Raw genomic sequence first — 27169 nt, 5'->3', positions numbered from 1 at the left:
ACCCCAAACTGTCCAACAACACTCTCCCCCAATTCTTTGTACAGATAAAGTTGGTACTGATTCCATTTCACTTCTGACCTGAATGCAAATGAGTTACAAGCCAGAGCTCTGCCTGGCAGGCTTCTTCACATCTTTTAGTAGCAGCTCATATGCCACCTTCCCCAGCCAGAGACTGTCCCTGACCAGTCAGTTTAAATTAGCAATCCCTCCAACACCCTAGCCCACATCCATTATAACAGAAGCAGCTGTATTTTCCTCATAGGTGGACTGAATGAGACACAACATGTAAAGCACCTAGGATGATGGATGCCTGGCACATGTGAGTGCACTAAAAGTTCATACCACTATCATAACATCATTGTTCTTTTTCAATAAAAATTTCAAGTCATCTTGATCATTTGTTTTGCTCAAACCAACGACCTTGGGTCCAAGCTGGTGAGCTTTTGCTCAAACCAGATGAGCCCGCGCTCAAACTGGCGACCTCGGAGTCTCGAACCTGGGTCCTCTGCATCCCTGGTCAGGCCGCTAGTAGATTTTTATAAAATTAAATACCCATACTCAAGAACACCTTCTAAAATGGGAGGTGACTTTCATTTGTACTATATTTAATTGAAGACATTTCTCAGAATAAATAGAATAATAAAAAGTATTACCTGAAGGTATATCAACCAACACCACAATCAGGGATTAAAATGAAAGGTTTCTAACAAAAATGAAAGCACATTACTCTCAACACCAACTAGTCTTCGGTATTTTGCCCCCAACACAAAATATATATATATTTTTATAAATTTTTATTAATTTTAATGGGGTGACATCAATAAATCAGGGTACATATGTTCAAAGAAAACATGTCCAGGTTATCTTGTCGTTCAGTTATGTTGCATACCCATCACCCAAAGTCACGTTTCTTCCATCACCTTCTATCTAGTTTTCTTTGTGCCCCTTCCCCTCCCCTTCCCCTCTCCCTCCTTCCCTCCCCGTAACCACCACACTCTTGCCAATGTCTTAGTCTCGTTTTTATGTCCCACCAATGTATGGAATCACGCAGTTCTTGTTTTTTTTCTGATTTACTTATTTCACTCCGCATACTGTTATCAAGATCCCACCATTTTGTTGTAAATGATCCGATGTCATCATTTCTTATGGCTGAGTAGTATACCATAGTGTATATGTGCCATATCTTCTTTATCCAGTCATGTCTCTCTCTCTCTATATATATATATATTTCTTTTTTTTTTTTTTACAGTGATTAAAGTCTTTAAGCAAACTCTTGGCCAATACAACAAGAATCCATAAAAGAGTAGTATCCTTAACATTTTCACTAAGTCCAAGTTGGCACCAACACCATTCCAAATCCCTGCGAATGCAACCCAACCACAGTACAGTCCGTTAGGAGCTATCACAAGGAGCAGGAGTCCATAAAAAGTCCACATCTAGGAAAAGTCCGTATGGCACTGGAATTGTTGTCACAATTCTATACTTTGCAGCTCACACCCAAGTCCCATTGACCACTGCTTCTAGCTGGTAATGATTCAAGTAGACTGGAAAAGCCATCTGCAGCATGTGTGGAGATGGAACCTCTGTTCTCTGCCTGGAGAGATGAGACCAGGGTGCTTTACCCTGGAGCTCTGTGACTGTGGCGTGGTAAAGAGAACCTTGGGATACACTAAGCTGGGTAGCAAAGGTAGATTCATAATAGAAGTTGGCAAAAGGGGGAAAGAGAGCTCTAAATTAGGAGTAGGTCCCAGACTGAAATATAAGTGGGGCATTGAGGTAGGAGGAAGAAAAGAAACAGCAGAAAATAGGACTATCAACACCCACAACAGAGATCTTTGAGGGAAGAATAAAAAACCTGACTATTCAGAGAGACAAGATGGCGCTGGAGTAGGCGAACGTACCAGCATCTACCTCCCAGAACCAATGTGGATTACAAACTAATTTTATGAACTATCAACTGGAAAAACCAACTTTGGACTAAACTAAAAGGACTCTTCAACCCAGGAACGCTGAAGAAGCCACCCAGAGACTGGTAGGAAAAGCGGAAACGCGGAGAGGGCTGCCCAGCTTCTCGGAGCGAACAGCAGCAGGGAGAGACTCGCGTGGCGGGAAGTGAGTTTAGCAGAGGGGAAAGGGCCCTGAGCCCCAGGAACAAAGCCCCAGCCTGCAGCCCCAGAGCACAGAAGAAGCATAAGGACAGTATTTAGCTGGAAACAAGTCAGGATACTGTCTGTGAGAGAGTCTGATTTCTCAGACCCAGGATCCTTCTTAAAGGGACCACGCAGAACATCTCTCTCACAAACACTCACCCGGGGCTCCTGGAGACGGAGGGAGAGGGGAGAGAACCACAGTAACAGGAAGAGATTGCAATCTAGGAGGCATAGGGAGAAACATTTTTGGGAGATAGCCACTCTAACCCCTTGGACGAGTCACTCCCCAAAGCTGAAGTGAATATTTCCCCCGGAAACAGCAATACCAGCAAAGGGAAGCAGGAGAGCAGCCAAACAAGCTCCCCCGCGGCATTCAGAGCAGAGTCGCATAGAAGGAGGGAGCTTTCGGGTCTACGGTAGTGAGTCTTAGGGTCCGAGCTGCAACGTCCCCACCCACACGGCTGAGGGCGCACCGGAGAGCGGGCGGCAGCGGGAGACAAAAGCGCGGTTCTGCTGGCAGGGGCGGAAGCCGGCTGGCCACCAGTGGGCTCAGGTGTGAGCTCAATCTTGCCCGGCTAGGGAGAAGGGGGCGTGCAAAAGCGGCTAAGCTCAGCTGCAGGCAGCCTGTAATCCAGCCTCCGGGAGAAGGGCGGGAAACCCAGAAAGGGTAGAAACCAGCCCCAGAGCAAGGGCAGAGGAGCACATCCCTGCCCCGCCTGTGCAACCCAGGCTTGCGGTCTGACTTGGTAGCAGGCTCCTCCCACGGGGGTGGAGCCAAAAGCCCAGAAGAGGCGGAGTTCCGCTAAGAAGCTGAGCTTGGGCACGCAGCCTTTCCTGGTGGTAGAGCCAAGGCTAGCAGCTGTTCCTTGAGTGGGATCATCCTGCAAAGGCAGGGCGAAAGCTCGGAAACAGGCAGAGACCTGCAGCTGAGCAAAGGTGCTCGCCAGTGCCCTCAGGACCGAGCATAACATCACACACGGGGGCGGGGCAAAGGACAAGGCCACCAACCCTTGTGCACCCGAGCACGTGATCACAGCCACTCTCGTGAAGAGAAAATGCGGAGGCAGAGAAATACAACACAAATAAACCAAGAGAAATCCCCAGAAAAGGACCTAAGTGAATCAGATATAACCAAATTACCAGATGCAGAGTTTAAAATAACGATTGTTAGGACGCTCAAAGATATTAGAACCACCATAGATGGCCATTACGAAAACCTAAATAAAGAGATAACAAATATAAAAAAGGACATTGAAATAATAAAAAAGAATCAGACAGAAATGACAAATACAATATCTGAAATAAAGAATACAATGGAAGGAATTAAAGCAGGATGGATGAAGCAGAGAATCGAATCAGTGAGTTAGAAGACACAATAAATAAAGGCACGGAAGCAGAGCAGAAAAAAGAAAAGAGACTCAAAAAGTCTGAGGAAACTCTAAGAGAGCTCTGTGACAACATGAAGAGAAATAACATCCGCATCATAGGGGTTCCTGAAGAAGAAGAGAAAGAACAAGGGATAGAAACTTTGTTCAAACATATTATAGCGGAAAACTTCCCCCAATTAAGGCAGGAAAATATTTCACATGTTCAGGAAGCACAGAGAACTCCATTAAGGAGAAATCCAAAGAAACCAACACAAGACACATCATAATTAAATTACCAAAGCTAAATGATAAAGAGAAAATATTAAAAGCTGCTCGAGAAAAAAAGACAATCACCTACAAAGGAGCCCCCATAAGGATGACTTCTGACTTCTCAACAGAAACACTTGAGGCCAGAAGGGAATGGCAAGAAATATTCAAAGTAATGCAGAACAAGAATCTACGACCAAGACTACTTTATCCAGCAAGGCTATCATTTAAAATTGAAGGAGAAATAAAAAGCTTTACAGACAAAAAAAAAACTAAAGGATTTCACTACAACCAAACCAAGGCTGCAAGAAAAGCTAAGGGACCTGTTGTAAACAGATCAAAGGAAAAAAAGAATATAGCAAAAGAGAAAAACAGTTTTAAAGAAAAAAAATGGCAATAAACAATTACATATCAGTAATAACCTTAAATGTTAATGGATTAAATGATCCGATCAAGAGACATAGGGTAGCTGCGTGGATAAGAAAACAGGACCCATACATATGCTGTCTACAAGAGACACACCTTAAATCAAAAGATGCACACAGACTGAAGATAAAAGGATGGAAAAAAATATTTCACGCTAATGGAAATGAAAAAAAAGCTGGGGTAGCAATACTTATATCAGACAAAATGGACTTTAGAACAAAGACCATAGTTAGAGATAAAGAAGGTCACTACATAATGATAAAGGGAGCAATACAAAAGGAAGATATAACCATTATAAATATCTACGCACCTAATATAGGAGCACCTAAATATATAAAGCAGACTTTGATAGACTTAAAGGGCGAGATCAACAGCAATACTATAATAGTAGGAGATTTCAATACCCCATTAACATCATTAGATAGGTCCTCAAGAAAGAAAATTAACAAAGAAACAGCAGACTTAAAGGACATATTAGATGAACTCGATTTAATAGATATCTTCAGAACCTTTCACCCTAAAACAGCAGAATATACATTCTTTTCAAGCGCTCATGGGACATTCTCTAGAATAGACCACATGTTAGGGCACAAAAGCGGGCTCAACAAATTTAAGAAGATTGAAATCATATCGAACACTTTCTCTGATCACAATGGCATTAAACTAGAAATCAACCACAATAGAAAAATTGAAAAACATTCAAACACTTGGAAACTAAATAGCACGTTATTAAACATGAATGGGTTAACATTGAGATCAAAGAAGAAATTAAAAAATTCTTAGAAATGAACGATAATGAGCATACATCAACTCAAAATTTATGGGACACAGCAAAAGCAGTCCTCAGAGGGAAGTTTATAGCATTACAGGCATACCTCAAGAAGCTAGAAAAAGCTCAAATTAACAACTTAACCCTGCATCTAAAAGAACTAGAAAAAGAACAGCAAGTAAAGCCCAGAGCTAGTAGAAGGAAGGAAATAATAAAGATCAGAGCAGAAATAAGTGACATAGAGGCTAAAGAAACAATACAGAGGATCAATGAAACCAGGAGCTGGTTCTTTGAAAAGGTAAACAAGATCGATGAACCTTTAACAAGACTCACCAAGAAAAAAAGAGAGAGGACTCAAATAAATAAAATTAGAAACGAGAGTGGAGAAATAACAACTGACACAACAGAAATACAAAATATTGTAAGAAAATACTATGAAGAACTGTACGCCAAAAAACTAGACAACCTAGATGAAATGGACAAATTCCTTGAATCATATAATCTTCCAAAAATCAATCTGGAAGAATCAGAAAACCTAAACAGACCAATTACAACAAATGAGATTGAAACAGCTATCAAAAAACTCCCAAAAAAGAAAAGTCCTGGGCCTGATGGCTTCACAAGTGAATTCCACCAAATATTCAAAGAAGAACTAACTCCTATCCTTCTCAAGCTATTTCAAAAAATTCAAGAGGAAGGAAGACTTCCAAACTCCTTTTATGAGGCGAGCATAATTCTGATTCCAAAACCAGGCAAAGACAACACACAAAAAAAAATTATAGGCCAATATCCCTGATGAACTTAGATGCAAAAATCCTCAATAAAATATTAGCAAACCGGATCCAGCAATATATGGAAAAAATCATACACCATGATCAAGTAGGATTTATTCTTGGGAGGCAAGGCTGGTACAATATTCGCAAATCAATCAATGTGATTCATCACATAAACAAAAGGAAGGAGAAAAACCACATGATAATTTCAATAGATGCAGAAAAAGCATTTGATAAAGTCCAGCACCCATTCATGATCAAAACTCTCAGCAAAGTGGGAATACAGGGAACATACCTCAACATGATAAAGGCCATCTATGACAAACCCACAGCCAACATAATACTCAATGGGCAAAAATTAAAAGCTATCCCCTTAAGATCAGGAACAAGGCAGGTTGCCCCCTTTCACCACTCTTATTCAACATAGTTCTGGAAGTCCTCACCACAGCAATCAGACAAGAAAAAGAAATAAAAGGCATCCAAATTGGAAAAGAAGAAGTAAAACTATCATTATTTGCAGATGACATGATATTGTATATAGAAAACCCTAAAGTTTCAGTCAAAAAACTACTAGACCTGATAAAAGAATTTGGCAAGGTGGCAGGATATAAAATCAATACTCAGAAATCAGAGGCATTTTTATACACTAATAATGAACTGTCAGAAAGAGAAATCAGGGAATCAATCCCCTTTACCATTGCAACCAAAAAAATAAAGTACCTAGGAATAAATCTAACCAAGGAGATTAAAGACTTGTACTCAGAAAATTATAAAACATTGATAAAAGAAATCAGGGAAGATACGAATAAGTGGAGGCATATACCGTGCTCATGGTTAGGAAGAATAAACATCATTAAAATGTCTATATTACCCAAAGCAATTTATAAATTCAATGCAATACCAATGAAAATACCAATGACTTACTTCAAAGACATAGAACACATATTCCAAAAATTTATATGGAACCAAAAAAGAACACGAATAGCCTCAGCAATCCTGAAAAGGAAGAAAAAAGCGGGAGGTATCACACTTCCAGATATCAAGTTATATTATAAGGCCATTGTACTCAAAACAGCATGGTACTGGCATAAGAACAGGCACATAGATCAATGGAACAGAACAGAGAACTCAGAAATAAACGCACAGCTCTATGGACAACTGATATTTGACAAAGGAGGTAAGACAATACAATGGAGTAAAGACAGCCTCTTCAACAAATGGTGTTGGGAAAACTGGACAGCTACCTGCAAAAAAATGAGACTAGACCACCAACTTACACCACTCACAAAAATAAACTCAAAATGGATAAAAGACTTGAATGTAAGCCATGAAACCATAAGCATTTTAGAAGAAAACATAGGCAGTAAGCTCTCTGACATCTCTCGCAGCAATATATTTGCTGATTTGTCTCCACAGGCAAGTGAAATAAAAGACAGGATAAACAAATGGGACTTTATCAAACTAAAAAGCTTCTGCACAGCTAAAGACAATAAGAACAGAATAAAAAGACAAACTACACAATGGGAGAATATATTTGACATAGCGTCTGATAAGGGGTTAATAACCAAAATTTATAAAGAACTTGTAAAACTTAATACCAGGAAGACAAACAATCCAATCCAAAAATGGGCAAAAGAAATGAATAGACATTTCTCCAAAGAGGACACACAGATGGCCAATAGGCATATGAAAAAATGTTCAACATCATTAATGATTAGAGAAATGCAAATTAAAACCACAATGAGATATCACCTCACACCAGTCAGAATGGCGCTCATCAATAAAACAACACAGAATAAGTGCTGGCGAGGATGTGGAGAAAAGGGAACCCTCCTGCACTGCTGGTGGGAATGCAGACTGGTGCAGCCACTGTGGAAAACAGTATGGAGATACCTCAAGAAATTAAAAATCGAACTGCCTTTTGACCCAGCTATACCACTGTTAGGAATATACCCCAAGAACACCATAGCACTGTTTGAAAAGGAGAAATGCACCCCCATGTTTATGGCAGCATTGTTCACAATAGCAAAGATTTGGAAACAGCCCAAGTGTCCATCAGAGGATGAGTGGATTAAAAAGCTTTGGTATATATATACTATGGAATACTACTCAGCCATAAGAAATGATGACATAGGATCTTTTACAACAACATGGATGGGCCTTGATAACATTATACTGAGTGAAAGAAGTAAATCAGAAAAAACTAAGAACTATATGTTTCCACACATAGGCTGGACATAAAGATGAGACTCAGAGACATGAACAACAGTGTTGGGGTTACAGGGTGGGGGGAGGAGAGGGAGGGGGTTGGGGGAGGGGAGGGGCACAAAGAGCATGGCTTTTCAGCATTGGCCATATTCCCCCCTTAATCTATAGACAGACAGCAAATATTTACGTATGGTGTTCCCACTATAAAGACTGCTGTCTTAGGGACAAATGCTGACAAACTATTTCAGCAGTTCCTCCTTCTTCAAAGTCTTATATGTAAACATAGAGCTCCAAGTTTCATAGGACATACTCAAGCTCACTCCATGCTTCCTGGTGCTTTAGCACAAGGGAATGCCCCCCCCCCCCTTTTTTTTTTTGTATTTTTTTTTGTATTTTTTCTTTTATTTATTTATTTTTTGTATATTTCTGAGGATGGGGATGGGGAGGCAAGCAGACAGACTCCTGCATGCGCCTGACTGGGATCCACCTGGCATGCCTACCGGGGGGAATGCTCTGCCCATCTGGGATGTTGCTCTGTTACAACCGGAGTCATTCTAGCAACTAGGGCGGAGGCCATGGGGCCATCCTTAGTGCCCAGGGTGGATTTGCTCCGGTGGAGCCTTGGCTGTGGGTGGGAGGAGAGGGACCGGGAGGGGGGAGAGGGGGAGGGGTGGAGAGGTAGATGGGCGCTTCTCCTGTGTGCTCTGGCCGGGAATCGAACCCGGGAATCCTGCACACCAGGCCAATGACTCCGACGGGTCCACCATATCATGCTTTTTACTTAAAAAAAAAAAAATTTACATTTCTTTTGAAAGCTGATGAACAGGAGACACCAAATCTACCTTCTTTATTAGATCTAGCTAATAACACTGTTCTGTCTTTTTTCCAAATAGCTCCAGATATATGGAAAAGATTTATATAGGCGGATGGGGATCCTCAAACCCCTCAGCGAGATCTTCTGAGAATGGCTTTTAAGATACCTAGAGGCAGGAAAAGCCCAATAGAGATCAGGGGGAACTACCAGCTTTTAGGATACACCCTTAAAGGCTCCAGCACCCCAAAGGGGTCTCATAGGATGCCATCTGGGTCCTGCTTCAATAGTGGAAAGGAAGGTCATTGAGCTAAAGCCTGCCAGGCTTACACACCTCTGCTGTGAGGAAACAGGGACACTGGAAGGTGGGCTTCCCCCTCGCTCCTCTAAGGGAGGGTTCAGTCTCTTCCAGGCCTGCTCCAGCCACCTATGACCTAACCTTGCCCAGAATGCTGGGGTTTGCCACTGAAGGCTGAAGGTGCCCAGGGCCGTCGACCCCATCTACGACACTGTGGACGAGCCTAGGGTATTTCTTCCAAGAAGCAGGTAAACTGATCTCATTTGCACAAGGGCCACTTAACTATGTTTTGCCTGAATAGTCAGGTTCTTTATTCTTCCCTCAAAGATCTCGGTTGTGGGTGTTGATAGTCCTATTTTCTGCTGCTTTGCTTAATATATAGTGATTCCTTTATTCCTCCTACCTCAATGCCCCACTCATATTTCAGGCTGGGACCTACTCTTAATTTAGAGCTCTCTTTTCTCCTTTTGCCAATTTGTATTATGAATTTACCTTTGCCACCCAGCTTAGTGTATCCCAAGGTTCTCTTTACCAGGCCACAGTCACAGAGCTCCAGGGAAAAGCAACCTGGTCTCAACTCTCCAGGCAGAGGAGAACAGAAGCTCCATATCCACACATGCTGCAAATGGCTTTTTCCAGTCTACCTGAATCATTACCAGCTAGAAGCAGCGGTCATTGGGACTTGGACATGAGCTGCAAAGTATAGAATGGTGACAACAATTCCAGTGCCATACGGACTTTTCCTGTGGGGAACTTTCCTGGACTCCTGCTCCCTGTGACAGCTCCTAACAGACTGAACTGTGGTTGGGTTGCATTTTTCAGGGATTTGGCATGGTGAGGGGGCCAACTTGGACTTGGGGAACATGTTAAGGACACTACTCATTTATGGATTCTTGCTGTATTGGCCAAGAGTTTGCTTAAAGGCATTTAATCACTGTAAAAAAAGTAGAGGACTAGATGTAGAAGATGGGGCACACATACACCATAGTATATTATTCAGCTAGGAGAAATGGTGACATTGGATCACTTATAGCGGAATGGTGGAGTCTTGGTAGCATTGTGCGGAGTGAAATAAGCGAATCAAAAAAAAACAGGAACTGCAGGATTCCATACATTAGTGGGACATAAAAGCGAGACTGAGAGGCATGAACAGGAGTGTGGTGGCTAAGGGGGGTGGGGGGAGGGTAGGAGGGAGAGGGGGAGGGGAGGGGGAGGGGTACAGAGAGAACTGGATGGAGGGTGGCAGAGGACGATCTCTCTTTGGGTGATGGGTATGCAACATAACTAAATGACAAGATAACTTGGAAATGTTTTCTTTGAATGTATGTACCCTGATTTATTGATGTCACCCCATTAAAATAAAAATTTATTTATATATAAATAAAAAACAAAAAACAAAAAAACCTGACTATTCAGGCAAGACAGAGTTAAGTGGCCCTTGTGCAAATGAGATCAGTTTACCTGCTTCTTGGAAGAAATACCCTAGGCTCATCCACAGTGTTGTAGATGGGGCTGACGGCCCTGGGCACCTTCAGCCTTCAGTGGCAAACCCCAGCATTCTGGGAAAGGTTAGGTCATAGGTGGCTGGAGCAGGGCTGGAAGAGACTGAACCCTCCCTTAGAGGAGCGAGGGGGAAGCCTGCCTTCCAGTGTCCCTTTTCTTCACAGCAAAGGCATGTAAGTTTGGCAGGCTTTTAGCTCAATGACCTTCCTTTCCACTATTGAAGCAGGATCCAGATGGCATCCTATAAGACCCCTTTGGGGCGTTGGAGCCTTTAAGGGTGTATCCTAAAAGCTGGTAGTTCACCTGATCTCTATTATGCTTTTTCTGTCTCTTGGCACTTTAAAAGCCATGCTCAGAAGATCTCGCTGAGGGGTTTGAGGATCCCAATCCGCCTATATAAACCTATTCTGTATATCTGGAGCTATTTGGAAAAAGACAAAACACTGTTATTAGCTGGATCCAATAAAAGAAGGTAGAAGTTTGCAGGAGAAGAAGATTTGGCGTCTCCTGTTCTCCAGCATTCAAAAGAAATTAAAAAATTTTAAAGTAAAAAGCATGATATGGTAGACCCATAGGAGTTCCAGGATATGACTCCTCTCTTTTAAATTTTCTTAAATTGACCTTAAAATATTTGCTAGGTATGCTATAATAATACCTTGACTTAAAAGATGATAAGAAATACCCATAATTCAAAAGGTTTGACAAAATACAGTAAATGCTTTTGCTACATATGCAGGATCATTGTCAGTTTTAACCAGTTTAGGAAATCCAATAATAGAAAAATGCATACAGACAATGAGCTATAACCTGCTTAGCAGCCTCTCCTGTTCTGACAGAGGTTACTATAAATCCAGAATAGGTATCCACTATAATGTGGACATAGGGCTGTTTGCCAAATGAAGGTATATGAGTAACATCCATTTACCAAAATTGTCCTGGTAGGAGTCCTTGAGGGTTAACTCCAAATGAAGGGACAGATTGTAGTATAGGACCCCTTGGACAGGATTTACCAATCTGCCATGCTGCTTCCCGATAAAGTTGAAGCTGTTTACACAGGGCTGCAGCATTCTGGTAATGAATAGTATGAGACTTTAATTGTTCGATCTGTCATGGTTACTCCAAATAATTTTCTTTTGGGTAGCTTGATCAAGAAGGGCATTCCCTTGTGCTAAAGCTCCAGGGAGCATGGAGTGAGCTCGAATATGTCCTATAAAACATGGAGCTCTATGTTGACATACAAGTCTTTGAAGAAGGAGGAACTGCTGAAATAGTTCATCTGCAGTTGTCCCTAATACAGCAGTCTTTATAGTGGAAACAACCCTAATAAATATTTGCTGTCTGTATAAAGGAGGAATATGGCAAATGCTGAAAAGCCATGATAATAGTATATAATTCTAGTCTTTGGGCTGATTTTAAGTTGACTGTTTCAGTATAAAGTTGTCCATTGATTTGCAAAAGCGATTTGCCATTTAGTGGAAGTTTCCCAGAGCCATTGTTGTTGATCCTTTGAAAAAAAGAACAACAATAATTTTGAGGCTCAAAACGTGTAAGGGATGCCTATGCCCCTTGATAATCAAGGAGGCGACAAGATCAAAATATGGAAGTATATTCCAGGGGCTATTAGATGGTTCAATGTGCCCAAGCTGTAGCTGCTCTTGTACCAATTGAGCAGCTGCCCTAAGTTTCTCCTGAGAAAGGGGCCATTGGTCTACCCATACAGGATTATCTGATTTCCAAGTAATTGGGTCTGCACAATGCATTATTGGGGTAGCAGGAGCTACCAAGGCCCCTATACTAAATTTTGATATCCTAATCCACATCTTCTGGTATTGGGTGCCATTTCTATAGGGGTGAGAATTCCTCTCTGTTCTTTCACTAGTCCCTTAGTGGGCAAAAATCCCTGATCATGCATTTGAGTACTGACTAAACCATTAGGACTGACAAGCAATGCTCCCGTATTTTTCAAAACATCTCTACTCCACAAATTAACTGGCCATCCAGGGAGCGCATAAGGCTTAAAAAATCCAGAATGACCTTCTTAATCTTCCCAATGTAAAAAACTAGAACTTTGTTCAGGGGATTTACTCTGCCCTATACCTTGTAATTCTGTGGCTGCTGCATGAGTGGGCCAAGAAGGAGGCCAATGTAGTTTAGCAATAACAGATACATCAGCTCCAGTATCTAAAAGTCCTTTAAATTTATGCCCTTGTATTGTTAGTTCCATTTTAGGGCGTTCCTGACCTGTTTTTTTAAATCCAATTGGCAAAACCAGAGGAGCCAAATCGCCAATTTTCTTGGGGCCCCTTTTGCAGAATGTGTCCTGAGAAGAAGAATTAGCATCCTTATACTATTCTTCTAACTGCCTGAATTAGCCCTGAGACAAATTCTTTTTTTTTATTATTAATTTTAATGAGGTGACATTGATAAATCAGGGTACAAATGTTGAGAGAAAACAGCTCTAGGTCATTTTGACATTTGCTTATGCTGCATTTCCATCACCCAAAGTCCAATTGTCTTCTGTCACCTTCTAACTGGTTTTCTTTGTGCCCCTCCCCTCATCCAACCCCCTTCCTCTCCTCCCCCCCACCCCATGACCCCCACACTCTTGTCCATGTCTCTGAGTCTCATTTTTATGTCCCACCTATGTATGGAATCATACAGTTCTTAGTTTTTTCTGATTTACTTATTTCGCTCAGTATAATGTTATCAAGGTTCATCCATGTTGTTGTAAATGATCCGATGTCATCATTTCATATGGCTGAGTAGTATTCCATAGTATATATGTACCATGGCTTTTTAATCCACTTGTCCACTGATGGACACTTGGGCTGTTTCCAGATCTTCGCTATTGTGAACAATGCTGCCATAAACATGGGGGTGCATTTCTTCTTTTCAAACAGTGCTATGGTGTTCTTGGGGTATATTCCTAACAGTGGTATAGCTGGGTCAAAAGGCAGTTCGATTTTTAATTTTTTGAGGAATCTCCATACTGTTTTCCACAGTGGCTACACCAGTCTGCATTCCCACCAGCAGTGCAGGAGGGTTCCCTTTTCTCCACATCCTTGCCAGCACTTACCCTGTGTTGTTTTGTTGATGAGCGCCATTCTGACTGGTGTGAGGTGATATCTCATTGTGGTTTTAATTTGCATTTCTCTAATGATTAGTGATGTTGAACATTTTTTCATATGCCTATTGGCCATCTGCATGTCCTCTTTGGAGAAGTGTCTATTCATTTCTTTTGCCCATTTTTGGATTGGATTGTTTGTCTTCCTGGTATTGAGTTTTACAAGTTCTTTATAAATTTTGGTTATTAACCCCTTATCAGATACATTGTCAAATATATTCTCCCATAGTGTAGTTTGTCTTTTTATTCTGTTCTTATTGTCTTTAGATGTACAAAAGCTTTTTAGTTTGATATAGTCCCATTTGTTTATCCTGTCTTTTATTTCACTTGCCTGTGGAGACAAATTGGCAAATATATTGCTGTGAGAATGTCAGAGAGCTTACTGCCTATGTTTTCTTCTAAGATGCTTATGGTTTCACGGCTTACATTTAAGTCTTTTATCTATTTTGATTTGATTTTTGTGAATGGTGTAAGTTGGTGGTCTAGTCTCATTTTTTTGCAGGTAGCTGTCCAATTTTCCCAACACCATTGATTAAAGAGGCTGTCTTTACTCCAATGTATGCTCTTACCTCCTTTGTCAAATATCAGTTGTCCATAGAGCTGTGGGTTTATTTCTGGGTTCTCAGTTCCGTTCCACTGATCTATATGCCTGTTCTTATGCTAGTACCAGGTTGTTTTGAGTACAATGGCCTTATAGTATAACTTGATATCCGGAAGAGTGATACTTCCCACTTTATTCTTCCTTTTCAAGATTGCTGAGGCTATTCATGTTCTCTTTTGGTTCCATATAAAGTTTTGGAATATGTGTTCTATATCTTTGAAGTAAGTCATTGGTATTTTAATAGGTATTGCATTGAATTTATAAATTGCTTTGGGTAACATAGACATTTTAATGGTGTTTATTCTTCCAAACCATGAGCATGGTATATGCTTCCACTTGTTTTTATCTTCCCTGATTTCTTTTATCAATGTTTTTCTTCTTCTTCTTTTTTTTTTTTGTATTTTTCTGAAGCTGGAAACGGGGAGAGACAGTCAGACAGACTCCCGCATGCGCCCGACCGGGATCCACCCGGCACGCCCACCAGGGGCGACGCTCTGCCCATCAGGGGGCGATGCTCTGCCCCTCCGGGGCATCACTCTGCCGTGACCAGAGCCACTCTAGCGTCTGGGGCAGAGGCCAAGGAGCCATCCCCAGCGCCCGGGCCATCTTTGCTCCAATGAAGCCTTGGCTGTGGGAGGGGAAGAGAGAGACTGAGAGGAAGGAGGGGGGGGTGGAGAAGCAAATGGGCGCTTCTCCTATGTGCCCTGGCCGGGAATCGAACCTGGATCCCCCGCTCGCCAGGCCGACGCTCTACCACTGAACCAACTGGCCAGGGCCTATCAATGTTTTATAATTTTCCAAGTACAAGTCTTTAATCTCCCTGGTTAAATTTATTCCTAGGTGCTTTATTTTTTTAGTTTCAATGGTAAAGGGGATTGCTTCCTTAATTTCTCTTTCTGACAGTTCATTGTTAGTGTATAAAAATGCCACTGGTTTCCGAGTATTAATTTTATATCCTGCCACCTTGTTGAATTCATTTATCAGGTCTAGTAGTTTTTTTGACTGCAACTTTAGGGTTTTCTATATACAATATTATATCATCTGCAAATAATGGTAGTTTTACTTCTTCTTTTCCAATTTGGATACCTTTTATTTCTTCTTCTTGTCTGATTGCTGTGGCTAGGACTTCCAGAACTATGTTGAATAAGAGTGGTGAAAGGGGGCACCCCTGCCTTGTTCCTGATCTTAAGGGGATTGCTTTTAATTTTTGCCCATTGAGTATGATGTTGGCTGTGGGTTTGTCATAGATGGCCTTTTGAGGTCTGTTTGCTGTATTCCCACTTTGCTGAGAGTTTTGATCATGAATGGGTGCTGGATTTTATCAAATGTTTTTTCTACATCTATTGAAATTATCATGTGGTTTTTCTTCCTTTTGTTTATGTGATGAATCACATTGATTGCTTTGCAAATATTGTACCAGCCTTGCCTCCCAAGAATAAATCCCACTTGATCATGGTGTATGATTTTTTCCATATATTGCTGGATTTGGTTTGCTAATATTTTGTTGAGGATTTTAGCATCAATATTCATCAGGGATATTGGCCTATACTTTTCTTTCTTTCTGTTGCCTTTGCCTGGTTTTAGAATCAGAATTATGTTCGCCTCATAAGAGGAGTTGGAAGTCTTCCTTCCTCTTGAATTTTTTGAAATAGCTTGAGAAGAATAGGAGTTAGTTCTTCTTTGAATATTTGGTAGAATTCACTTGTGAAGCCATCAGGACCAGGACTTTTCTTTTTTGGGAGTTTTTTGTTAACTGTTTCAATCTCATTTGTTGTAATTGGTCTGTTTAGGTTTTCTGATTCTTCCAGATTGATTTTTGGAAGATTATATGATTCAAGGAATTTGTCCATTTCATCTAGGTTGTCTAGTTTTTTGGCATACAGTTCTTCATAGTATTTTCTTACAATATTTTGTATTTCTGTTGTCAGTTGTTATTTCTCCACTCTCATTTCTAATTTTATTTATTTGAGTCCTCTCTCTTTTTTTCTTGGTGAGTCTTGTTAAAGGTTCATCGATCTTGTTTACCTTTTCATAGAACCAGGTCCTGGTTTCATTGATCCTCTGTATTGTTTCTTTAGCCTCTGTCATTTATTTCTGCTCTGATATTTATTATTTCCTTCCTTCTACTAGCTCTGGGCTTTACTTGCTGTTCTTTTTCTAGTTCTTTTAGATGCAGGGTTGTTTATTTGAGCTTTTTCTAGCTTCTTGAGGTATGCCTGTAATGCTATAAACTTCCCTCTCAGGACTGCTTTTTCTGTGTCCCATAAATTTTGAGTTGATATATGCTCATTATCGTTTGTTTCTAGGAATTTTTTAATTTCTTCTTTGATCTCAATGTTAACCCATTCGTTATTTAATAACGTGCTATTTAATTTCCAAGTGTTTGAATGTTTTTCAATTTTTCTATTGTGGTTGATTTCTAGTTTAATGCCATTGTGATCAGAGAAAGTGCTCAATATGATTTCAATCTTCTTAAATTTGTTGAGACCGCTTTTGTGCCCTAACATGTGGTCTATTCTAGAGAATGTACCATGAGCACTTGAAAAAAGAATGTATATTCTGCTGTTTTAGGGTGAAAGGTTCTGAAGATATCTATTAAATCGAATTGATCTAATATGTCCTTTAAGTTGCTGTTTCTTTGTTGATTTTTTTTCTTGAGGATCTATCTAGTGATGTTAGTGAGGTATTGAAATTCCCTAATATTATAGTATTGCTGTTGATCTTGCCCTTTAAATCCATCAAAGTCTGCTTTATATATTTAGGTGCTCCTATATTAGGTGTGTAGATATTTATAATGGTTATATCTTCCTGTTGAATTGCTCCCCTTATCATTATGTAGTGACCTTCTTTATCACTAACTATAGTCTTAGTTTTAAAGTCCTTTTTGTCTGATATAAGTATTGCTACCCCAGCTTTTTTATCATTTCCAATTGCGTGAAATATTTTTTTTCCATCCTTTTATCTTCAGTCTATGTGCATCTTTTTTTTTAAGGTGTGTCTCTTGTAGACAGCATATGTATGGGTCCTGTTTTCTTATCCATGCAGCTACCCTATGTCTTTTGATCGGATCATTTAATCCGTTTACAGTTAAGGCTATTATTGATATGTAATTGTTTATTGCCATTTTATTCTTTAAAATTGCATTCCTCTTTTGCTATATTCTTTTTCTCCTTTGATCTGTTTACAACAGGCCCCTTAGCATTTCTTGCAGCCTTGGTCTGATTGTAGTGAATTCCTTGAGTTTTTTTTTGTCTGGAAAGCTTTTTATTTCTCCTTCAATTTTAAATGATAGCCTTGCTAGATAAAGTAGTCTTGGTTGTAGGTTCTTGTTCTGCATTACTTTGAATATTTCTTGCCATTCCCTTCTGGCCTCAAGTGTTTCTGTTGAGAAGTCAGAAGTCATCCTTATGGGGGCTCCTTTGTAGGTGATAGTCTTTTTTTCTCTAGCAGCTTTTAATATTTTCTCTTTATCACTTAGCTTTGGTATTTTAATTATGATGTGTCTTTGTGTTGATTTTTTTGGGTTTCTCTTTAATGGAGTTCTCTGTGCTTCCTGAACATGTGAGAAGTTTTCCTGCCTTAATAGAGGGAAGTTTTCAGCTATGATATGCTTGAACAAAGTCTCTATTCCTTGTTCTTTCTCTTCTTCTTCAGGAGTCCCTATGATGCGGATGTTATTTCTCTTCATGTTGTCACAGAGCTCTCTTAGAGTTTCCTCAGACTTTTTGAGTCTTTTCTTTTCCTGCTCTGCTTCCATGCCTTTATTTATCGTGTCCTCTAACTTGCTAATTCGATTCTCAGCTTCATCTTTCGTGTTTTTAATTACTTCCATTGTGTTCTTCATTTCTGATATTGTATTTGTCATTTCTGACTGATTCTTTTTTATTATTTCAATGTCCTTTTTTATATTTGCTATCTCTTTATTTAGGTGTTTGTAATGTCCATCTATTATTGTTCTAATATCTTTGAGCATCCTAACAATTGTTATTTTAAACTCTGCATTTTGTAATTTGGTTATATCTGATTCATTCAGGTCCTTTTCTGGGGATTTCTCTTGATTCATTTGTGTTGCATTTCTGTGCCTTCTCATCTTTTCTGTGTAAAAGAAGGTCTTGGCCACTGGAGTCCACTAGGTGTGGCCTCTGTTCCCTAGGTATGGTCTGTCTGCAGGCCGCCACCCCCTCTGCTGTTGCTGCCTAGGGCGTTTGGGTATGGGCGTTGCTGGTGCCTTCCCATTGGGGCTGTTGCTGTGGTTTCTGCCTCTCCTTCATGGGAGTGGCTGTGATCATGTGAACACAAAGTATTTTAATGTTCACTATAATTTTTCTTGAAAGAGAAATAGTTTTTCACAAACCAGAGATAACTAACATAATATTAAACATCAGAATTAAAATTTTTAGGACTAAAATTTTTCTAATCTTAGAACATAATGGACAAGGTTTTAAAATTTTTTAAACCTATAAACAGTTCCGTGAGCAATAAACTTTAAAGAATCTCATAATTTAAAAAGTTGCAGTCCACTTCTTTCATGCAACAAGATCTCTTCCAATATCTTTAATAAAGAAAAATATAGAACCCTTTAAATAGTTTGAAGAGATCATCTCTCTCTTAAGAACAATTTCCTGTTCTAACCATCATAGAGGCTTGAGTAAGTATAGAGAACAGAGAAAACCATGCAAAGAACAATAGAGCTATAAGAGATAGGAATAATTTTTCCTCTGACACAATTCAAACCATTTGTTTAACAGTATTAGTCATTTTCTTTCAAAACAAATCAAAGAACGTTATTTTATACTTCCCAAAGAGGTTCATTTCAGATGAGTCAAAGTGGCCTCCAAAAATACCATAAGAACTTACTTTTTGAATTGGTGAATTTAACTAAAAACGAGCTTCTGCAATTGTCTTTTCTCTTGGCTTGATAGAAAATTTTCTCTGAATATGAACATCCTAGATGGATGTTTAAAAATCTTAGAGAAGAATCTACCTAATCAGGGAACTGAAATTTCAGGGCCCAACTTAGCAGGAGGCAAGGGAAATAAACAAACAAAAAAAAAAGATGGGTCTCTTAGAAGCTGCTGGAAATGAGGTTAGCAAGAAAATGAAACAAGCTCACAGATGGAATCTAAGTGTGACAAAATCATTGCTCAAGTACTGGGGACAGAATGGTGATGGCAAAAATAGTCACCCACTACCGCTTTCGAGTCTCCAGATAAACTCAACTGCTCTCATTCTTCTTAAACTTACTCTTTAATAATACAATCCTTACTGAAACAGAAGAAAATATATAACCTCAACCTACAAACAGAGAGAAACACTCTATTTCTTCCTGCTAATATCCAACACAGAATCCCCTTCAATTCTTGTGAAGATTATCTCCTGTGAATGTTTCTATTCTGAGCTACTTTCTCTATGATAGTAATCAGAATGGAGATAACAAACTCTATAATATAAGTACCTATAGGGTTTAAAAATTAATACGAAATGATAAAGTGGACTGAGTGGAAATTTGGGTGACTTGGAAACATGAAAGCCTATTTGGAAAGAATGGGCAGCTCTCAACTCAATGACCAGAACACCAATACTGGCAGAAATGAGATTTCAGATCCTCAAAATTTTCAAGACATAAATATGAACTTTTAAATAAAAATTCCTAATTATTAAATTAAGCATTAGTAACTAATTACATAGTTTAAACAATCAATACTTTGCTGGCTGAAGAAATCCTGCCTGTGTGTTTGATTTCATTAGCCAATTTGCAACCTTAATGTTGGAAGAAGAACATGAGAAATGCCCAATCAAAGAGATATTATCAGAGTCCCAGTCCCACCCTTTAGTTGGTGAATTCTTGGGTCCTCCTTAATCCTAAAGAACTTTATCCAAAAGCATGATCACATCTCAAGTTCCTACATTAAAATTTCAGGGTTTTAAACTATAAAACATACTGTCAGACACAAAGATCTCCAGAGTGAGAAGTTTCCTGTGTCAGAGGACAGGAACAGTGGTTGAACACTTAAAGAGTTTGGGAAAGCTGTCTCTAAAAGATGCACAGAAAAGATTGTGAAAATATCCAGCCAAGAGCGGGGGCTTCTAAGCCAACACTGATGCCAATGTAAGAGAAAATTTCAACTACTGAGAAATGCAAAGTAGAGATTGTATATCGCTGAGGAAAAGGCCAGTGAAACAGAAAGAAACCAAGTTCATCTCATCGAGCCAATAATATTTAGAGCAGGGGTTGGGAACCTTTTTGGCTGAGAGAGCCATGAACGCCACATATTTTAAAATGTAATTCCATGCGAGCCATACAACGACCCATGTACATTACGCATTATCCAATAAAAATTTGGTGTTGTCCTGGAGGACAGCTGTGATTGGCTCCAGCCACCCGCAACCATGAACATGAGCAGTAGGAAATGAATAGACTGTAATACATGAGAATGTTTTATATTTTTAACGTTATTTTTTTATTATTAAAGATTTGTCTGCGAGCCAGATGCAATCATCAAAAGAGCCACATCTGACTTCTGAGCCATAGGTTCCAGACCCCTGATTTACAGCCTGCGGGTAGTGCCGAAATATTTCAGGAAATGCCAATGTCTTTCTTTGTAAAGCCAGGCCAAGCGTAATATTTAAACCCAATACACACATATCACTGGGGAGTACAGGCAAATCTACATTTCCTCACTCTGCTTTACAAAGAATCTTAACATAAGATTCATGGCCAAGGTAGAACTCCCCTCTCCACTCCAAAATTAAAGTTTCACAATCTAATGTTTCAAAGCCAACATTTTTGAGAAATTTCTAAATTATCTTCTGTTAACAGGTAATGACTATACAGAATAAATGAATAATAGCTCACACAAGGCTGTTTCATTTCTCCTCCTCATATCTCACTGCGGCCCCAGGCATTTCAACCCACGGAGCCCTAAACCACTTCTCTGAATCAGCCACATCAACTCTGTCTTCTGAACTGGAATGAGGCAGGATGGGCAAGACAGAGGTAAAAGCCAAACCACAACCGCCCTCATCAAGAACGGTACCTGTTCAGGCTTCAGCCCGGGCGGGACCCAGGCGTACTCCTCCAAGGCACAGCCTGAGTCATCGTCAGAGGTCGAGTTCCTCTGGAAGTCAAACATGAGTTTGCTGACGGTCTTTTCCATCTCCAGGGGCATCACCGTCACCATGTGCTCCTCCTGAGGGCACTTGCAGTGCAGACAGATCTTCCTGCAAGCAGCAAAGGCAGGAGGTGAGAAGTAAGACAATAGAATCCATTTTTTCAATTGGCCTACTGGGCCCCAGCCCTTGGGTCCCAAACCATGAACACATTTTTTGATAACTGGCTTTTGGCAAAAGCATTTAAGGTAAGCATGCCACAGCATGCCTGTCTTTGTAGTAGACGTCATGGCACCGCACATGCAGAAACACTGCAAAGGTCGGACACCACCAGCTAAGCATGCTAAGGATGTTTGTACATGGACCCCAACCTTGCCTTCTAAATCAATACCCCAAGAGAAATGTCATAATAGCTTTTATTTTATGAGGTAGAACACTAGAGATAGACCATGACCACAATTTCCTTGACTGTAACAGTAATTAAATAGACATAATACATATAGCTGACCAGAAATACTACCAGTGGATTTAACAAATACAAACATGATAGTATTTTTATAAAAGGTTCATCAACCTTGGAAAATGGACATGATTTAAAAAAGAACTGTAGGTGAGACTTTCTTTAAAAAGAGCAAAATTATTATTTTCCTACTACAGAAATCTAGTCCTAAGATTTCATGAGAAAGACATTTTACCTCCACTAAAGATCCCCATAGGTCTGAAATTCTAATTAGAAACCCAAATATTAACTACGTAGGTCATTTTTTAATATAGAAGATCATGTATGTGAATTATTTCAAAAGGTAGCAGCCAATGATAAAAGTCTCTCCTCCAAATTGAACATTTTTCAAGATTACCTACCATCTGTTCCATTTCCCATGGCTACACAAACAATGAAACAATAAAAAGGTTCATGTCAACAACACAAAAGCATTCTAGCTTCCATCAATAAGATAGAGAAGAAAAAAGCAGAGGAGGAATTTCTTAAGAAAATAAGCTGTTATATATATACTCTCATCCTTACAATTAGTTCCAGAAGCAACTTACAAAGGCAATAAAAGTCCTAATCCTCACATGTGCCTGAATTTTTTGATAACAGCTTTTTAAAAATATAATTCACATACCATAAAATTCACCATTTCAAACTGGCTTTTAGTATATTCACAGAGTTGTGAAACTATCACCACTATCTAATTTTAGAACATTTTTATCACCCCCAAAAGAAAACCTGTACACATTAGCAGTAACTTCCCACATTCGCTTTCCCCCAGGTTTGTGACAACCACTAATCTAATTCTTTTATTTTCTTTTTTATGCAAGAGAATAGGAGACAGGAAGGGAGAGAGGAGGGGAAGGAGAGAGATGAGAAGCATCAGCTTGTAGTTGCATCACCTTAGTTATTCATTGATTGCTCTCATACATGCCTTGAACAGGGGCCTCAAGCTGAGACAGTGACCCAAGCTAGAGACCTTGGGCTTCAGGCCAGGGACCATGGGATCATGCTGATGATCCCACACTCAAGCCGACAAGCCTGCACTCTAGCCGGTGACCAAAGAGTCTCAAACTGGGGCCTCAGCGTCCTGAGCTGATGCTCAATCCATGGTGCCATCACTGGTCAGGCTGCATTTTCTATTTCTATGGTTTTGCCTATTCCAGAAATTTCACATCAATGGAATCATACAATATGTAGACTTTTGAAACTGGATTCTTTCACATTGTATGATGATTTTAAGGTTTATCCATGTTGTAGCATATGTCAATCCTTCATTTCCTTTTATTGCATTATAGTATTCCATCATATATTTTGTTATCCATTCATGAGTTGGTGGGCATTTGGATTGTTTCCACTTTTTAAAATTTGTGAATAATGTTACCTGATATTTATGTACAAGTTGTGTGTGTGTGTGTGTGTGTGTGTACATATGTTTTCAATTCTCTTGGGTAGATACTTAAGAATTGAATTGATGGATCATATAATAACTTTAACAATTTGAGTAACTGTCAAACTGTTTTTCAAAAAAATACGACCAATTGTACATTCCCACCATCAGTGAATGACTGTTCCATTTTCTCCACTTCCTTGCTACATTTATTATTGTCTTTCTTTTTGATTGCTGCCACCTTAGTGGGTGCATAGTGGTATCTTATGGTGATTTTGATTTGTAATTTCTTCATGTCTAATAATGTTGAGATTCTTTTTATGTGCTTACTATTTATCTTCTTTGAAAAATGACTATTCAAATCCTTAGTCCATTTTAAAAGAATTGCTATTTGTCATTTATTATTAAGTTGTAAGCATTCTTTATATATTTTCTAAATATAAGTCTTTGTGTACCCAGAAATCATATCAGATATATGATTTGCAATTTTTTTCTCCCATTATGTTGGTTGTCCTCACTTTCTTGAGATGATGTCTGTTGAAGCACTTTTTTTTTTACTTTGACGCAATCCAATTTATTATTTTTTTTCTGTTGTTGTTTATACTTTGAGTATCCAAGGTCATAAAGATTTACTTCTGAATTTTCATCTAGGAGTTTTATGGTTTTAGCTCTTATATTTGGATCTATGTTTCATTTTGAGTTAGTTTTCATATAGGGCATAAGATAGAAGTCCAAATTCATTCTCCTATGGCTATCCACTGTCCCTGCACTGTTTGTTAAAAGTCTATTCTTTCCCCACTGAATTGTCTTGGCTTACTTGTCAAAAATCAATTCATTGTAAATTTAGAGATTTCTGGACTCTCATTTTTATCCCACTGATCAGTGTGTCTATCCTTGTGCAAGTACTACACTGTTTTCATTAACATTGCTTTGTAGTAATTGTTGATATTGTGAAATGGGAGACCTCCAACTGTGTTTCTCTTTTTTTTTTTTTTTTATTTTATTTTATAATTTTATTTTTTTAATGGGGTGACATCAATAAATCAGGATACATATATTCAAAGATAACAAGTCCAGGTTATCTTGTCTTTCAATTATGTTGCATACCCACCACCCAAAGTCAGATTGTCCTCTGTCACCTTCTATCTTGTTTTCTTTGTGCCCCTCCCACCCCCTATCCCTCTCCCATTCCCCCCTCCCCCCCGTAACCACCACACTCTTATCAATGTCTCTTAGTTTCACTATTATGTCCCACCTACGTATGGAATAATACAGTTCCTGTTTTTTTCTGATTTACTTATTTCGCTTCGTATCATGTTATCAAGATCCCACCATTTTGCTGTAAATGTTCCGATGTCATCATTTCTTATGGCTGAGTAGTATTCCATAGTGTATATGTGCCACATCTTCTTTATCCAGTCATCTATTGATGGGATTTTTGGTTGTTTCCATGTCCTGGCCACTGTGAACAATGCTGCAATAAACATGGGGCTGCATGTGTCTTTACGTATCAATGTTTCTGAGTTTTGGGGATATATACCCAGTAGAGGGATTGCTGGGTCATAAGGTAGTTCTATTTTCAGTTTTTTGAGGAACCACCATACTTTCTTCCATAATGGTTGTACTACTTTACATTCCCATCAACAGTGTATGAGGGTTCCTTTTTCTCCACAACCTCTCCAACATTTGCTATTACCTGACTTGCTAATAACAGCTAATCGAACAGGTGTGAGGTGGTATCTCATTGCCGTTTTGATTTGCATTTCTCTAATAGCTAAAGAAGATGAGCATCTTTTCATATATCTGTTGGCCATTTGTATTTCTTCCTGGGAGAAGTGTCTATTCATATCCTCTTCCCATTTTTTTATTGGATTGTTTGTTTGTTTGTTGTTGAGTTTTATGAGTTCTTTGTATATTTTGGATATTAGGCCCTTATCTGAGCTGTTGTTTGAAAATATCATTTCCCATTTAGTTGGCTTTCTGTTTATTTTGTTATCAGTTTCTCTTGCTGAGCAAAAACTTCTTAGTCTGATGTAGTCCCATTCATTAATTTTTGCCTTCACTTCTCTTGCCATTGGAGTCAAATTCATAAAATGCTCTTTAAAACCCAGGTCCATGAGTTGAGTACCTATGTCTTCTTCTATGTACTTAATTGTTTCAGGTCTTATGTTTAGATCTTTGATCCATTTTGAGTTAATTTTTGTACAGGGAGAGAGACTGTAGTCCAGTTTCATTCTTTTGCATGTGGCTTTCTAGTTTTCCCAGCACCATTTATTGAAGAGGCTTTCTTTTCTCCATTGTGTGTTGTTGGCCCCTTTATCAAAAATTATTTGACTATATATATGTGGTTTTATTTCTGGACTTTCTATTCTGTTCCATTGGTCTGAGTGTCTATTTTTCTGCCAATACCATGCTGTTTTGATTGTCGTGGCCCTATAATAGAGTTTGAAGTCAGGTATTGTTATGCCCCCAGCTTCATTATTTTTCTTTAGGATTGCTTTGGCTATTCGGGGTTTTTTATAGTTCCATATAAATCTGATGATTTTTTGCTCTATTTCTTTAAAAAATGTCATTGGAATTTTGATGGGAATTGCATTAAATTTGTATATTGCTTTGGGTAATATAGCCATCTTGATTATATTTATTCTTCCTAGCCAAGAACAAGGTATATTCTTCCATCTCATTATATCTTTTTCGATTTCCCTTAACAATGGTTTATAGTTTTCATTATATAAGTCCTTTACATTCTTTGTTATGTTTATTCCTAAGTATTTTATTTTTTTTGTTGCAATCGTGAAGGGGATTATTCTTTTGAGTTCCTTCTCAGTTGTTTCATTGTTGGCATATAGAAAGGCTATTGACTTCTGTATGTTAATTTTGTATCCTGCGACCTTACTGTATTGGCTTATTGTTTCTAGTAGTCTTTTTGTGGATTCTTTGGGGTTTTCGATGTATAGGATCATATCATCTGCAAAAAGTGATACCTTTACTTCTTCTTTTCCGATATGGATGCCTTTTATTTCTTTGTCTTGTCTGATTGCTCTGGTTAGAACCTCTAGTACCACATTAAATAAGAGTGGAGAGAGTGGACAACCCTGTCTTGTTCCTGATTTAAGGGGGAAAGCCTTCAGTTTAGTGCCATTTAATATGATGTTAGCTGATGGTTTATCATATATGGCCTTTATCATGTTGAGATATTTTCCTTCTATACCCATTTTGTTGAGAGTCTTAAACATAAAATTGTGTTGTATTTTATCGAAAGCCTTTTCTGCGTCTATTGATAAGATCATGTGGTTTTTGTTCTTTGTTTTGTTGATATGGTGTATTACATTAACCGTTTTACGTATGTTGAACCATCCTTGAGATTCTGGGATGAATCCTACTTGATCATGATGTATTATTTTTTTAATATGTTGTTGTATTCGATTTGCTAGTATTTTGTTTAGTATTTTAGCATCTGTATTCATTAGAGATATTGGTCTGTAGTTTTCTTTTTTTGTGCCATCCTTGCCTGGTTTTGGTATGAGGGTTATGTTGGCCTCATAAAATGTGTTTGGAAGTATTGCTTCTTCTTCAATTTTTTGGAAGACTTTGAGTAGAATAGGAACCAAGTCTTCTTTGAATGTTTGATAAAATTCGCTGGTATAGCCGTCAGGGCCTGGACTTTTATTTTTGGGGAGGTTTTTAATGGTTTTTTCTATTTCTTCTCTACTGATAGGTCTGTTTAGGCTTTCTGCTTCTTCTTGACTCAGTCTAGGAAGGTTGTATTGTTCTAGGAATTTATCCATTTCTTCTAGGTTGTTGAATTTAGTGGCATAAAGTTTTTCATAGTATTCTACAATAATTGTTTGTATATCTACGGTGTCCGTGGTGATTTCTCCT

General features: G+C 39.0%; 1 protein-coding gene across 6 annotated transcripts in view; it reads right to left on the bottom strand.

The window, feature by feature from the left end:
* PRICKLE2 (prickle planar cell polarity protein 2) overlaps positions 1 to 27169 on the bottom strand; it is a 418427-nt gene that overhangs the window by 84060 nt on the left and 307198 nt on the right. For 5 of the 6 annotated variants that reach the window (XM_066244420.1, XM_066244419.1, XM_066244422.1 and 2 more), the window contains one exon: positions 21335 to 21518. In XM_066244420.1, coding sequence (XP_066100517.1) covers positions 21335 to 21518 — 184 coding nt within the window. Of the gene's footprint in view, positions 1 to 21334; positions 21519 to 27169 lie in introns of those variants that run through there. The other variant, XM_066244424.1, reaches the window with a different exon arrangement.

The sequence above is a fragment of the Saccopteryx bilineata genome, chromosome 10 (genome assembly GCF_036850765.1).
Source record: "Saccopteryx bilineata isolate mSacBil1 chromosome 10, mSacBil1_pri_phased_curated, whole genome shotgun sequence".
Classification (NCBI taxonomy): Eukaryota; Metazoa; Chordata; class Mammalia; order Chiroptera; family Emballonuridae; genus Saccopteryx; species Saccopteryx bilineata.
The sequence above is the reverse complement of the archived record's forward strand: the minus strand, read 5'-3'. Positions and strand labels throughout refer to the sequence as shown.